The sequence below is a fragment of the Osmerus eperlanus genome, chromosome 14 (assembly GCF_963692335.1).
Source record: "Osmerus eperlanus chromosome 14, fOsmEpe2.1, whole genome shotgun sequence".
Classification (NCBI taxonomy): domain Eukaryota; kingdom Metazoa; phylum Chordata; class Actinopteri; order Osmeriformes; family Osmeridae; genus Osmerus; species Osmerus eperlanus.
In genome coordinates, this window is record NC_085031.1 from 11308372 (window position 1) to 11323939 (window position 15568).

Here is a 15568-nt window from a genome sequence, read left to right on the forward strand (position 1 = left end):
ACGTTTGGATCACACTTTTTGAACTCAGTAGGCTATTCGAAGAACATTAAAATACGTTCCTTTTTTGAATGTCTGTGTGGTGTTCCCATCAATGCGTTTTGTTGGTCTAGCCCGACCCGGCACAGAATCTACACCAGAACATCATCATTTTGGTGATGATATTGTCCAAGTTATGAACTGCTACAGGACTACAGCTTACATGCAGTGTGTGTCTTCTGTGGGGGGAAATCGTTCGCTATCATAATACATGCATTCGTTTTACACCGTAACCTCTGGTCAGTGTGCACTTTACTTTAATGGCAGATGTGGTATATTCTGGACGACAATCGGCTGACTAAGCAGCGAAAGCTCGCCTGGTGTTCCTGGTGTGTTTTCCCGTGCATGGGTGCCTATGCTTGCTAAGACGCCCTAAAACCGGTAATAACTTCCCTCCACCTTAGTGCACTAAGTGGTGTTTTGTGGCTTTTTCGAGATACGATATCTCTAGGATTCATGTGATACTTTGTGACTCTGCCCTGTAACATATTATACAATGCTGAGGGCAGACACAAATGCAAGTACACATCATGTGCCCGTCGGTGAGTGAGCGTGTGTGACATAGAATTAAGGAATGTATACTAGTGCTCAAACGCGCACACACACACAAATTGTGCGTGTCAAGGTGTGTCTAACGGCTAGGCAGTGCTGTGCCTGTAATAGTTGGTCTGTTCAATTTATTTTGAAAGATGTGTGCGTTTGTGTGTGTGCATTTGTATGTTTGTTTTACCTGTGTGGTCAGAGTAGTGTGTATGCGTGTAGTTTGCTGACAGTCAGCATTCCTTCCCTAAGACACTGACCAGCACACAACAGCACTCCTTTCAGCACTGTAAATCAATCGAAATCCTGGTTCAAAACCAATTAGGGTCATGTGTGTTGGGGTGTGTGCATGTGATGTGCACGTGCGTGTATGTGTATGTGAGACGTTGCTGTGTGTGTATGTGTGTATGTGCATGGGATGAGCACATTTGTGTATTGGTGTGTGTGTGTGTGTCTGCTTACACAAACATGGATGGGTGGGTGAACCTTGACTCTTTGTGTCTTGGTTCCCTCAGGTGCTAATGCAAGGCCTTTTCTGCTTCCATAGCAGAAGGTGGAACACAGCACAACAAGATGCTTATTTGTTCGTTTGTTTTTCGCCGCATGGCCTTGTTTACTCTTCCAGAGCATGTGTTTATTATTGGCTGTGGCGATGTCAAAGGTGCCATGTCAAATGTCAGTCCAAAGATGGGTGTGTCATGTTTTACCCCAGCTGAGGTCCCCAGCCGTGTGTGTGTGTGTGTGTGTGTGTGTGCACGCGTGCATGTGTGTGTGCCACCACTGCAGCTGCTCCTTCTCTCAGAGAGATTGTGTTTCACAAGATGTGATGGATGCCAGCGTCTGCAGAGCCAGCTGTGTGTGTGTGTGCCTGTGTGTGTGCCTGTGTGTGTGTGTGTGTGTGAGAGAGAGATACTTTTTCTCCCACACCCCTGCTTAACCTGTGTGAGAAGCTGGAGTCGGTTGTCCATGGGGGTTCAGGGTTCAGGGTTCAGGTCAACTCACTTGTCAAAACGAACACACTTGGGAGAATTTAAAAGTATTCAATCTCATCACCAATGTGTCCACCAATGTGTCCTACTGAACACTATTTCCGGTCTGTTCTAAGGCAGAATATGTCAGGTGTGATATGAGTCTCATCTATCTGTCTTGACAGTGAGCATTCAAGTGGCTTTCTGATCCCAGATAACAGTAATACTGTTAGGTGTTATGTGATGTATGTAATGTTATGGAGAGTTTCCTGGCAGGGTAAAAGTCATAGCCCCAGCTGCCAGAGGGAATGAGAGCTAGTTGTGTTGTGTGTCAACAGTGTTGACAGGCTTGATCAAGGACAAGCGTCCGTGGAGGCGATGTGATAGATGTTTCATGGAAGTCTGAGTAAAGGTACAATCTCTGACCTGCTCTGGCTCTGCTCCCCTCTCTCTCTCTCTCTCTCTCTCTCTCTCTCTCTCTCTCTCTCTCTCTCTCTCTCTCTCTCTCTCTCATCTCTCTCTGTGTATACATCTTTTATCTCTCACATGCAAACACACCCATGGTCTGTCTGACTGAGTAATTAATATCAGACCTGCCCTTACCTGTAGAGAGCATATGGCGCCATATTAAAAAATTTAGTCAGATTTACCTCTCTCTCTCTCTCTCTCTCTCGCTCTCTTTCTCTCTCTCTTCTTACAGCCCACCTTCTGTTCCAAATCAGATGGAGACACTGAGGGATACAACCAGAACCACTACAATTCCATTTTCCAACCACACGCACACAGAAATACTGACTCACACATGCCAAGCAGAATCACTCTAATGCACACACCACCTTCACTCTTAGCCAGATGCTTTCTGTTCAGTACATCTACCATCTCCATACTCACTTTCACAGAGTCACTTTCTCTTCATCTCTCTCTCTCTCTCTCTCTCACTCTCTCTCTCTCTCTCTCTCTCTCTCTCTCTCTCTCTCTCTCTCTCTCTCTCTCTCTCTCTCTCTCTCTCTCTCTCTCTCTCTCTCTCTCTCTCTCTCTCTCTCTCTCTCTCTGTCTCTCTCAGAATCAGAATTCGTTGAATTTACTGTGGCAGGGAGGTGCAAAACACTAAACATAGTATACGAATCTTAAATTAAGTAAAAGTTCAAAAGTAAACAATCTAAGAATACAACAATTTAAATATAAAATAAAATACATATAAAAATAAGAATAAGAATGATCAGCGTGAGTGGTCAACATAGTGCAATCGGATACTCTCTCTCTCTCCTACCATATCTTCATAGCAGGCATGTTGTTTTCGGCATAGCTGGCGAGTGCCAGACCACAAAACTCTTTTCCCCCCTCTGCAGTCTACGACTCAATTTCTCTCTCTCTCTCTCCTTCCATCCATCCATGCATCCCTCCCTCCCATCTCTCCATCCCTTTGGTCAACTACCGGTTTAATCTGCCTTGGCTTAGCTGTACCCAGGCATGAGGATGGACAGATCACTTCTCTCTGCGGGATTTGTTTCTGTTTTGGCTGTTTTGACACCCAGCCCCCTGCCATGAGTCTCCTGCTCTGTGCCCTTCTCTCTCTCTCTCTCTCTCACTCTCTCTCTCTCTCTCTCTCACTCTCTCTCTCTCTCTCTCTCTCTCTCTCTCTCTCTCTCTCTCTATTTTTTCTTTTCTCATACACACACAATCTCTTTCTCAATGGCCAGGTCAGGTCAAATAACATCTGAAATCCTTGCAAATACTCTTAATCGTTTGGTTGATCCTGCCTCAAGTTGGCCAGAGGGGCGGGGTTAACATTTTTTGGGCCATCCACTGGTTCCGGCACCAGCTCAGGGATGTCACTGGTGTTTCACTCAAGGCAGCTCAATGCACCGGTATTTAACTGACAAAGACGTGTTTCAGACCATATATTTTCACACCGTCGAGTTTCAGATCCGAGTGTTGCTTTTTTGCATGTGCGTACTTGTGTTTGTGTGTTTATGGTGAAGGAATAGAGAACTCTCGCTGTATCATTATCCTCCATGGCAGTGCTCTCTGAGCCGTGGCGCAGGTCCAGCCTTGACCCAGTCGCTCCCTCCCTCCCTCCACCCGCTCCCAACAGGCCGACTTGCAGCCTCAGAGCCAAAATGGCTGCCATTGTCTAATTCTCACATTTTAGAGTCACCTAAGCCTCAAGCCCCAGGCATTTGTTTGTTTTCTTGAATTGTCATTAAGGATTTGCTGTCCTTGTTGTCTGAGGAAACAGTGACAAGACACCTGGATTAAACCTTTTGTTGTCTGCCATGTTGTCTTTCCTCATCCCTCTATCTGTCATCCCTCTATCTGTCGCACTCCATTGTCATCCCTTTATCTGTCATCCCTCTATCTGTCGCACTCCATTGTCATCCCCTCTTCCCATGTCGCATGATTGATATTTGGGCACCAATCCAATCTCTTGTTTTTCTGTATTCAGGAATTATGTTATGTTTTCCCATTCCCTTGTCCCTAAGGATCAAATCTCAGCCAACCGTTCATGTGAATGTGTGTGAGTGTGTCTGCGGTAGCATCCTGCTCTGTGCTAGCATCAGCTCTCTGTTGTGTAATAGTTTTCTGTGGTCTAGTAGAGATTGTCCTTAGAGAAGGGGTAATATACTATTCTGAACTGTCCGTGTGTGTGTGTTTATTTGTGTGTGTCTGTGTGTGTTTAATCTCCTCACTGCCATGTAATTACTATGCAGTGTGCTGTCCTCAGCTGTCATGCTAATGATGTCATCAATGAGGGACAGCCCAGCGTAGATATCAGAAAAGGTACCCATGTGGATTTAGCCAAGATGCATGCACGCTGCCCCAGCACACAGATACACCAAGGTGTGTGTGTGTGGCGTGTGTGTGTGCGGTGTGTGTGCATGCCCTAATGTATCCAGGGATGTCTCAGTAGACTGATACAGTCTCCCCATTCCAGAAAGTTCCACAGAGAAAAGAAGCAGCGAAGCAGGGATCATGGATCTCTAGATTAAATTAGGCCCATCAGCTTCATCCCTGGGCGTCGGGGAGGGTGTATCGGATTCCTCAGGGCTTCAGTGAAGCCTACCCAGAGCTAAGAGAAATCCATTACGTCCACCTCTTCCCCTCATATCCTCCTCCCTTCCTCTCCTCCTCCCTTCCTCCCCCTCCTCTTCCTCCTCCTGTTTAAGAAGCTGAGAGGCATGGGGGGCTCTCTGAAATAACAAGGTTACTTTCGTTTTGAGTCTTCTAAAGTTACAGACCCGTCTTTCCTGTCTCCATCTCTCTGTCTATACCTCTCTTACCATCTGTCTTTCTAGCTCTATTAATCCCTCTCGTTCACTCTCTCTTTAACTCTCTTACTAGCTGTCTCTCCTCTGCCCCCAGATCTTCCTGTCACAGTCTCTCTGTCCCTCTTTCTCTGCCCCCACCCCTTCTCTCTCTCTCTTGGCATCAGCGTCGATAAACCAATGAGATGCTCAGTTAGGTAGCCAGTGTTTCAAGCCCACTTTCGTACAGTACTATTGATATAACCCTATTAACATTCTATACTTGTGAGAAGAAGTGGGGGAACAGGATGAATTGTTTCTAAACATTATTGGTAAGGACTAACTTCTCCACTAGGTCATCTCTCTAGCATCTTGTGTTTCTCTGTGAGCGTGTGTGTAGTTGAAAATTGAATTGTTTCCTAGATAGCCACGGTGCCACAGCCTTGTCTTTTCTACCTCAGTCTAGTGTAGTCACACCTACTTTTCATATTCAGCCGGTTGATAATGGACTGAGGTTAAGCACATGTGGGATAGGAGTGGAAACCTACAGGAGGGTAACTCTCCAGGAAAAAGGTGCCCTGTTCCAAGTCTTGATTCAAGTTAACTTAACTTCGTTAAGTGTCATAAATAATCTGTAACTGTTTCCTCTCTCTCTTTTTCTCTTCTCTCTCTCTCTCTCTCTCTCTCTCTCTCTCTCTCTCTCTCTCTCTCTCTCTCTCTCTCTCTCTCTCTCTCTCTCTCTCTCTCTCTCTCTCTCTCTCTCTGTCTCTCTCTCTCTTTCTCTCTGATGTGTCTCATATAGACATTTGATGGAGTGAGGAGAGACTCTTCCCAAAGCCTTGTTCTAATCACAGAGGTCTCTCTCTCCATCTGTTCATCACTTTCACCCCCCTGACCCAAAAGCGCCTGCCACTCCCTCATTCGTGTGTGAATGTGTGTTTGTGTGTATGCATATGTTTGTATGTGTGTGTGTGCTTGTGTGTGTGTATGCGTGTGTGCCCGGCCCCAGTCTTTTTAGACAGACAACCCTGTGTGATGGATTTGTGTCACCATGTAACACAAACACACACATACACAGACACAGACGTACCCACTCACAGACACACACATTGGACTGGCAGGCCAGACTGGTTTCAACCTGGTGAATCAGCATATAAACTAGGAAACGTCAGATTAGATTATAATCCTAGTCTTTGTGTAATAACCTTAAAGAGTGTGTGTGTGTATTTGTGTGAGATCTATCAGACATTGGTCAGCAAGCATATGCTGCCTGCTAGTGCAGATGAGACATGACAATCACTGAAATGAGGTCTGAATTCCACATTAATTTCCTATTGAGCTTTAAGATTGAGTCAGACACTGCTTTTGGCTTCTAGGCCTTTCCCCCCCCCCCCTCTCTCTCTTCCCCTATTTCTGTTACATACACACACATACTACCTTTTTTCAATTTCTGTCCCTGTGTGTACACACATTAAACTGCTTGGCAACGCAACTCCCTTCATAGGCTATTTAACAGCATTTCCAGGGCTGGAGCCTAGCCAATGAAATGGTGGCTTACTGGAGAGTCCTGCCTGGCATTGATTTGGACCAATCCACTGAGGATACACAGTAGCTCTGCCAAAGAAGATGGACTGTGGCGGGAGCTGTGTGTGTGTGTGTGCATGTTTCTGAATATGTTTGTGTGTGTGTGTGTGTGTGTGTTCAAGCACAATCATTTGAAAAAGTACTGCTTGGATGCCATGCAAGAAGGAATGCTATGCAGAACTATACTGTGTAGTCTGCCATTTGGATGTGTGTGTGTCTCAGTCTCCATTTCTTTCTTTTATATTTCAAGCATCTCATGACTTTCACAAAGCAAACATAATCCATATAAGGATCAAGCACATTCATTCATAGACGTGTTCAATTAGAGTTTCCTTTTTTAAAGTGCAGTGTTTAGCCCCCGAGGCAAAGTCTGCGGAAAGAAAACAGTCACATACACAAGCCCACATGTTCACATTATACCACAGAAGCAAACACACACACATATGTGAAGGCACTACACAAACACAGGACACAGACACGTGGAAAACGCACATGCACACACACGGAATTGTGAGCGTGTCTGTCTACAAAGACAAACAGGTGACAAACGAGGCTCTTCATATCGCATATTAGACCTCGTCTCCTCTTCCCAGACGACAGGCAGACCAGATCCCCCTCCTTTCATCCCTCTCTCTTTTCTCCCGTCGCTTCAATATCTTGACAAGGGCAACTTCCACGTCCTATCGTACACATGCTTCTATCCATCACGAACGATGCCTAAGATGACGCCAGCTTCGTGATTTATCGCCTGGCTTCAGTACGACTGCCAGGACACCTGCAGAAGTAACAAAAGCACCCATTTAATGAAACGCCTTCTGAAATACAAAAATTGTTATACAGTATCAAAGAGCAATGAGCTATCAATCATGTCCAGTCTTATTCATATTGTCAGCGCAGTTCATGTGTTAGCTGAAAGATTAATTTGACAAAAGTTATGCACGTTATGTAGTTTTATTTAAGTGTTTAACATTACCAGTAGTTTATAGCTAATTTCGATTGTGCTTGTGCTTCAGGTAAATTAGATACTTTACTGATTCAGAGTAGGCTGCAGTTTAGTTATTTTCTATCAAGCGTTGCATATTAACGTTGCATGGTTTCCCTTAATCAGTCTTAATCTAAAAAATGTAACTGTTTTATTCATCCCAGATTACGGTCAGTGTTGTATTGTCGTATTTACCTCAGATTGAGGATGTTGTGCTGTTGTATGGGATGCTGGTGTCCTCAAATGTTCCCTCCCATGACCGCCGAGACTGTTGTCCAATGGGAGGAAGGACTGACCGATGACATCATTTATTCATTTTAGCAGACGCTTTTATCCAAAGCGACTTCCAAGAGAGAGCTTTACAAAAGTGCATAGGTCACTGATCATAACAACGAGATAGCCCCAAACATTGCAGGTAGCCAAAACATGAGTATACATTGTGAAAAAAACAAATAAGTGCCAAAGGGAAGAACCATAAGAGCATGTAGTTAAACAAGTTACAATTAAACAACATGAACCTCAAAAAGTGCAAGAGTGTACCTGTAGAAAAGCAACATCATTAGTGAATACGCATTGGCCACATCTATCATCCTCACACCCAGTGTGCGTGGGTGGGGGTAACCATTGTACTGAATAGACTTGGTTTTCCTGGACCACTCACACAACGCACACGTACACACACTAGCTTTTTGTCTGTCTATTTCTCTCCCTTTTTCTTTTGCTCCCCCCTCTTCCCGGCTCTTCAAAAGCCATCTTTGACTGAACCGACAGACTCGTGTCAGACAGGAGTCATGCTCTCACCTATCACTATGATACAGTCACTTAGCAGATGGCGGGTACCCACAGGGAATCGAACCAGCAACCCAAACTAGCCGGACTTCAAAAAGTAGGGCAAACTTCTATCGGCGGATGGACACACACAGACGGCCACACACACACACCGACTTCCGCTCTGACATCATCACGGTCGGAAGCCCCCAGCACCGGGGAGAGCAAGGTTGTATGATGTGATTCACCGTGACAACCATGGGCCATTTGGGGGCCTGGTTTCCAAGGCAACTGCTGTCACAACGTTCTCCTGCGCCGTGGACGGGCCCCCGCATTCGAGGCATCCATTTTTAATCGGCGGTGTACTTAGTGCCCTGCCCGTCCTACCTTCTCCCCTCTCTGAGACGAGCACTTGTAGAAAAAGCTCCCATCATTTATTTATGACCTCCAACTCTTAATTATTGAGCTTCAGGGGATATGGGTTCTCTCTCCTTTTCTCTTTGCTTCACCCCCCCCCTCCTTTCTTTCCCTCTCTCTTTCTCTTTTTCCCCACGCTCATTGCCTTGTCTTGCATTCTCTCACGATACCTTCCTCTTCCACCCCTTTTTTCTCTCTATTCTCCTCTTGCTTTGTCTCCCTCCTGCTTCTCCCTTTCCCTCCCTCCCTCCCTCCCTCCCTCCCTCCCTCCCTCTCTCTCTTTCTCTACCTTTCTCTCTCTGGGGATCCTGATTTCTGCTCCCAGCAGCAGCAGGCCTGGAGCCTCTGTCCATGTGCTCTTAGCAGCTACTGGAGAGGAGGGGGGGGGCCTTGGGAACTGTGGAATATTCAAACCAGCATTCATGACATATACAGTCTCATGGTGATTTGTCCCCTCACACCCTCTGTTTGACTTCACTTTCATGCACTTTTCTGCATAGAAACATGTAGAAGCCCATGTCATTTTCCCAATCTGGGACAGTGTCACCCTAGGGCATGGAGAGTGTCAGGGCAGTAGACCTTCAGCACGTTTGTTGTTGTTGCGTCTGTCAGAACACACTCACACACCGTTGGAAGACTCTGAGTTGCCGCACACACACAGTATTCGCGCCCTCCCTATCGATCAGACATCGACCAGAAGATGAAAGAGAGACGCGACTCCATCCGTGATCGTGCGTGACATCTGAGACAATTGATCAGGTCTATATTTCTGTGCTCCCTCTCCTGCTGGACCCGCAATGACCTTCAACTGGACTACAGACGTGAGCCACAGGCTCCAGTGTTCATTCACATGCACGGAAGACACCATCTCAGGAAGCACTGGTCTAAATAACACTCCCTGAATTCATGTATTCTTGTATTTATCTGGACTCCATCTCAACCTTTATCTGACCTGTAGTCGTGTCATGAGTCCGCCACGTGTGAACATCCCTGATGGGTGAAGGTGGGAGATCTAGGACCACAACAACCGTTCAGAGGCAGATGACTGCCCGTTGTATTCAAAACCACACTCTGTATCGGCCCAGGGAGTGAAATCCATCATTGTGTCAGAAAAGAAGAGGAAAATATGCTGATTGCGAAACAGAGCGTCCATCTCTGGACCGGTGGCGCACCACAGTATGACCACAGTATGCAGTTTATGGAACCAATCCGGGTTCATGAACTGCAGAGTAGTTTGATTCGCAACGAGGGTGACTTAGAAAGCACAGGATGTTCACTCAGTCTGCTTCAATGAGGAAGTATGGTCAATAATTTGTTTGTGTGCTTTCATGTGTATATGTATGGGAATGCATGTGCGTGTATGTGTGTGTGTGTGTAGTGCTTATCAGGCCAACAGCACATTAGAGTGCCGACACAGAAAGGCCAATACTGACTAATGCATACGACTGCACAATAGACTATTGACGAGAATTGACATAACATGGTGCATATGAATAGAAACATTTATCAAATCTATCAAGAAATCATGAATTTCATATTAGGATTCTCATAGAGATGTGGCCAAGACAGTATATGAAAGTAGAATCAGGCCAGTAAGTGAAGAGTTAGCCTCTAACCTACTTTCTGAAGAACAAATCCTGTTTTTAGTATACAAGCTCTGGAGAACATTGAATCTGTTTACTTTAATTTTTAAAAAGGTTGAGAATTTTGAGTGGGGAACAGATGGGTAAATTTGCAGTGGCCTCTTATTACATTTTACCCTTCTGTTCTTTTATTCTATACTTACAAAGAGAGCAGTATGCCCATCGGTGTATCCATCCATCCATCCTTTAATCCAAACACTAAAACACATTACAAAGATGACTGAGTCTGACATGCACTTTTCTCTTCAGTTCAGAACCATCTACTGCTAAAGGCAGGAATAATCAAAATGGCAGAAAGTCACTTAAAGACACACGCACACACAGAAACCTACATGAAACACACATTAAGACACAAGCCACACAAACCTGTTGAAGATACATGTTGAATAGTGTTCAGTACTCACACATAATTACACACACACATATAATAACACACACACATAATTACACACACACATATAATAACACACACACAGCTCCTGCTGTTTACTCCACTGCTTACTGCATGACCCTCTCACTAATGTGACGCTCAATTAATGTTCAATGAATGTTCCATTTAAGGCTGGGTAAATGGGTAATTAAATGTTGTTGATTTCTCCCCTACTAATCCACTCCACTCCCCACCTCTCTCTCTGTGCTTCCGTCTGTCCCTCTTTCCCCTTCTCTTTATCTCGCCCCTCTCTTTCTCTCCCTCCTTTTTCACTCTCTCACACACTCACTCTTTCTTTCCACCCTCTCTTTCGCTCTCTTTTTGTTGTCCCTCACTCCCCAACTCAATCAGACTGTATGGCCTCTTGCCAGGGACCAGCCACAGCCTGGGCTCTCACAGCTGTGTTAGCCCCTCCCAAGCCTGCTCTTACTGGTCCCCCTGTCCAGCCTAGATCGCTGAGGGCTGTCAATAAGACAGAAGCCTTCCTCCCGCACAATGGGTGTATAATTCTGAGTAATGTAAGAATGTATTAATTAAGTATTTCTTCTAAACGGAGGATCAGGATTGATGTTCTTCAAATAGAAGAGCCAGCCATGCTTGAAAAGCTGAACAGAGTCTTTTACTGTCGGAAATGACTGGTTGTTTGGAGATATTATGGTGAAGGGCAAAGAAAGAGAGAGCAAAGAGAGGGAGGGAGATGATAGGGTAAAAAAGGGAACATACAAGGCAGGGACTGGAGCCAAGAGAGAGAGAGAGAGAGAGAGAGAGAGAGACAGAGAGAGAGAGGAGAGGGAGCAGGATGAGAACACCCAGACAGACTAAAACATCAATCAAGCACATTTTCTTCTCTTCCTCTGAGTCAGTATGGATTTCCTGTTGGGGCTGAGATCTTAAATACCCAGAATGCCGAGGGTGATAATTGGCTACTGTTTTTGGCGAGAGGCCAGTCACTTTTATCGCCTTCATATCATCAATTCTTTGTAAAATGTCCCCCAAACTAGGGAAAAGATAACATTTTAAATTAATTTCTATTTTGGTACTTTGTGATACAGTTTGTGTAACCCCAATGTGCCTCGAAGACTTGATTTTGTTAGTGCTAATTCAAGGAACACACACGTTCACACATGCTGTAGGCAACTATACAAGTGAGTCAGTCTATAGGGAGAGGTAATTAAGACTGCAATCGCTCCCTCTCTCTCTCTCTCTCTCTTTCTCTCTTAACATGGTTTGTCATCCTATTCTGTCCCCACAGACACTACTGTCAAGTATGCCTGAAAGGATAAACAGTGCCCTCTAAACTATTTCTTGACGTTGAACGTTGGTAAACACAAAAACATCAAATTTTTCTGCGACGCTGTCTCCAGTCGTTCTGATTCAGGGGCGAAAGGAATAAGTTAATTAGTGTGTCTAATTACATTTGGGTGGCTCAGGCTAGCGTTGGCGTATTAAATGAAGATACTGACTGTTTCTCTCTCTACGGGACAGAGTTGCCCTGCAGCTGTGCTTTTTAGGATCTGGGCTCTCTCTCTATCTGTCTTTCTTTCTATCTCTCTTCTCTCTTTCCCTCTCTATCCCCTTCTCTTCTCTTTGTAGTTGCTCTTTTTCTCATCCTCCGCCCACTCCAGTCATCCCTTCACCCATCCTTCCCTTTCCCTCTCTTGATCTCATCCTCACGTCTTCCCTCCTCCTGCTTCTCCTCTCTCCTTTTCCGCGGCGCTCGCTCTTCTCCTCCCCATCTCCTCTGCCTCCCCATCTTGTTCCTCCCATCCGGTCCTCCTCCGTCTCCTTCCCTCCATGCTGTCCTCAGTCCGCTCCCTCCATCCTCCGCTGGTGAAGCGCTCTGTCAGGAGCCATCCCAGAGATAAGTGTGATGGAGGGCTGGAGGGCTCAGCAGTGTGCAGCTGGCTGATAGGGAATCATGGACACGAGTGGCTCAACGTCTGGCCCTGGATCTGCTCAAATGATGTTTCTCTGCCGTGGCACTGTGGGCTGGCTCTTTTCAGATTATAATCTGCTGTGTGTGCGTGTGTGTGTGTGTGTGGTCCTCCTTATAATGTCCATGGGATAGACTCCTGCATAATTTAAAGGCACATTTCACAGCCTGTCCTTTTAATTAGGAGGCTAAGATACCAGATATGGGGAGGGAGGGAGGGAGAGAGAGAGAGAGAGAGGTAGAGAGAAGGAGGATGAAAGAGGAGAGGCCAAGACATAGATAAAAAGAGAAAAGAAACAGAGCCATGCAATACGAGCCACATCGACACACGTACACACACACCATCCAACACTATATAAGCTCTTCATAGAGCCAGTGACAGTAGCATTAGCTAAAAGCTACGTGTCACCACCATAATGCTCTGTTACTGTTCAGGGTTGTCACCGGGTGATCTCATGGTCCTGTCCAGCTCCCTCTCTGCTCCCTCAGCCTCTTCACTACAGCAGCGCCTAACAGTCCATCGCCAATCTGTGTTAAGGGATAGAACTAGGTTATCCCAAAAAGCAATTGTTTTGGACTAAACTAAGTGAAAGATCCTGTGTGTGTGTGTGTGTGTGTGTGTGTGTGTGTGTGTGTGTGTGTGTGTGTGTGTGTGTGTGTGTGTGTGTGTGTGTGTGTGTGTGTGTGTGTGTGTTGGCAGACTTTGCCTCGGTTGAGCTGGGAGGTCTTTGTTGTCCCCCCAACCCCCTCCATTTTTCTTTTCGGAGCGGTTGGTTTCATTTGGGAAGCACATAGGCTTGCTCTGAAGGAAAGATTAGGACCAGGCTCTTCTCACTGGTCCTTTTCTGGATAACTGTCTCGTCTGTGCTCTCTCACACACACACGCACACAGTCCTATTTATAATGTAAGAGTATGCAGGTACACACAGACGGGTACACAAATCTAAGCACAGGGACTGCATCTACAGTACGAAGCGCATAGATAAAGAAGAATACTCTCTTTTTCATTCTCTCTCACTCCTTCTCTCACTTGGGTATAGATTAAAACATATAACAAGACAGAATATATTGTATATTCTGTAAGAATCTTCAAGTTTGCTTTAGATGTCAAGATAGCAGCAACTGTTAGGATGGGCAAAAATCCAAATGCAATACTGTATTTGTTTGTTTATATCATGTATCTGGCACACACACACACACACACACATGCACACAAACCGCACGGTGCTAATGAGGTGAAAATAGGAGAGGCAGCTGCACCGCTGGAACAAAGAGCCTGGAGGGAGCTGCGCGTGTGTGTGTGTGCGTGTGTGTGTGTGCGTGTGTGTGTGTGTGCGTGTGTGTGCCTAAGTGAGCTTGGTATTTGCTGTCATTATGTGTTCTAGGTACAAATCCACCCAATTCTGTGTCTCAGGCTAACTTTTCTCGTCTCTCTGTCTCTCTCTCACTTTCTCTCCAGGTTGTGAGGGCTCCATCCTGTCATCCTATTGGTCACTGAGGCAGTGAGATCACATGCTGCCACAGCATGCAGGTGCCTACATGTCCCACAATGCACTCTGCCAGCCCAGGCCTGCTCCTCCTCAGCTTCCTCTTCTTCGCTGATGCTGACTGTAAGCCCTCTCCCTCTCACCTATCTCTCTCCTTCACATACACACCCACCACTCACACGCACACACACACACATACTGTAAATGCATGCACATCTAGCTATACAATAACATATATGTCAACCACAAAACATTTTTGGAGAAATGTTGGTCATAGTAGAGGATTTGTTCCATTCAATGTCATTTGCAGGCGCACAGACACACACAAACCACAGACACACACAAACCACAGACACACGAACACTCACCCCCATTCCTCTGACGTGGGTAGCAAAGACCAGGTTGTTCCAGCCTTTTCTTGGTATTAGGGTTTATCTGTGTGTGTTGTGTGTGATTGTGTGTATGTGTGTGATTGTGTGTATGTGTGTGATTGTGTGTATGTGTGTGTGGGAAGTGAGCTTGACGCTGGGCCAGCTGTTTTTGTCCATCCCAGTATTACTTGGCATTGGACAACCGTCCAGCATATGGCTAATCAGATCATTTCCCCTGTGTGTGGGTGGGTGTGTGTGTGTGTATGTGTGTGTGTGTGTGTGTGTGTGTGTGTGTGTGTGTGTCCTAATGGGACAGAGAGGGATGGCATATGAAATCATATGCCTCTTTGTCATTTTATGTAGAAGACTGACAGCCAGGATTCCTTTCTGACATCATGGTTACTGAAACAGAATGCTCAGAAGCAGAAGGAAAGAGAGAGAGAGAGAGAGAGAGAGAAAGAGAAAGAGAGAGAGAGAGAGAGAGAGAAAATGAAAGAAAAAAAGGTAGTGAGAGAAATACACATCTTTAGGGGATTTTGGAGAGACAAACCAAAACATGTCATCTATTTTTGTCATTGTATTATTTATGGATAGATATGTTTGTGTTATGTGTGTGTATTTGAGGTGTATCAGTAGTGTATTGTGAGTATGAGTGTAGTGTGAAGATGCATAGTGTAGTATCAGTGAAGTATTAGTGTGGTTTCATGTGAAGGAACATACAGTATACTTACTGTAGACTCCAAGCTGTGTCTAACGCTGAGTGGATTTAGTGTCTTCTCCATGGCCGGAACACACAAACCCCTACAGACACACAAACATACAATGTACAAGGGATGGTTCTGTATGTAGGCATACATCTGCCGTCCTGTGCTCTCTCTCTCTCTCTCTCTCTCTCTCTCTCTCTCTCTCTCTCTCTCTCTCTCTCTCTCTCTCTCTCTCTCTCTCTCTACCTCTCTACCCCCTCCTTCTCTCTCTTTCTCTTCCAACTTTCCCCCCCCTCTCTCTCTCTTTCTCTATGTCTCTCGCTCTCTCTCTTCCCCCCTCCTGGGGTCTGATTGTAAAAGGTTCAATCCATCAAAACCATACAACCCCCACTTGCCCTATCTTACTTTCCTGCTCTTGCTGTCTTTCTTTCTCTTACTGTGCTTCACCTCTCTGTGGCCC

At 45.6% G+C, this 15568-nt stretch overlaps 1 protein-coding gene across 10 annotated transcripts in view; it reads left to right on the plus strand.

Annotated features, from left to right (window-relative positions):
* Positions 1-15568, plus strand: part of ptprdb (protein tyrosine phosphatase receptor type Db) — a 55058-nt gene that overhangs the window by 663 nt on the left and 38827 nt on the right. For all 10 annotated transcript variants that reach the window (XM_062477573.1, XM_062477572.1, XM_062477576.1 and 7 more), the window contains exon 2: positions 14006-14156. In XM_062477573.1, the coding sequence (XP_062333557.1) occupies positions 14072-14156 (85 nt within the window). In that variant the 5' untranslated portion in view covers positions 14006-14071. The remainder of the gene's footprint in view (positions 1-14005; positions 14157-15568) is intronic.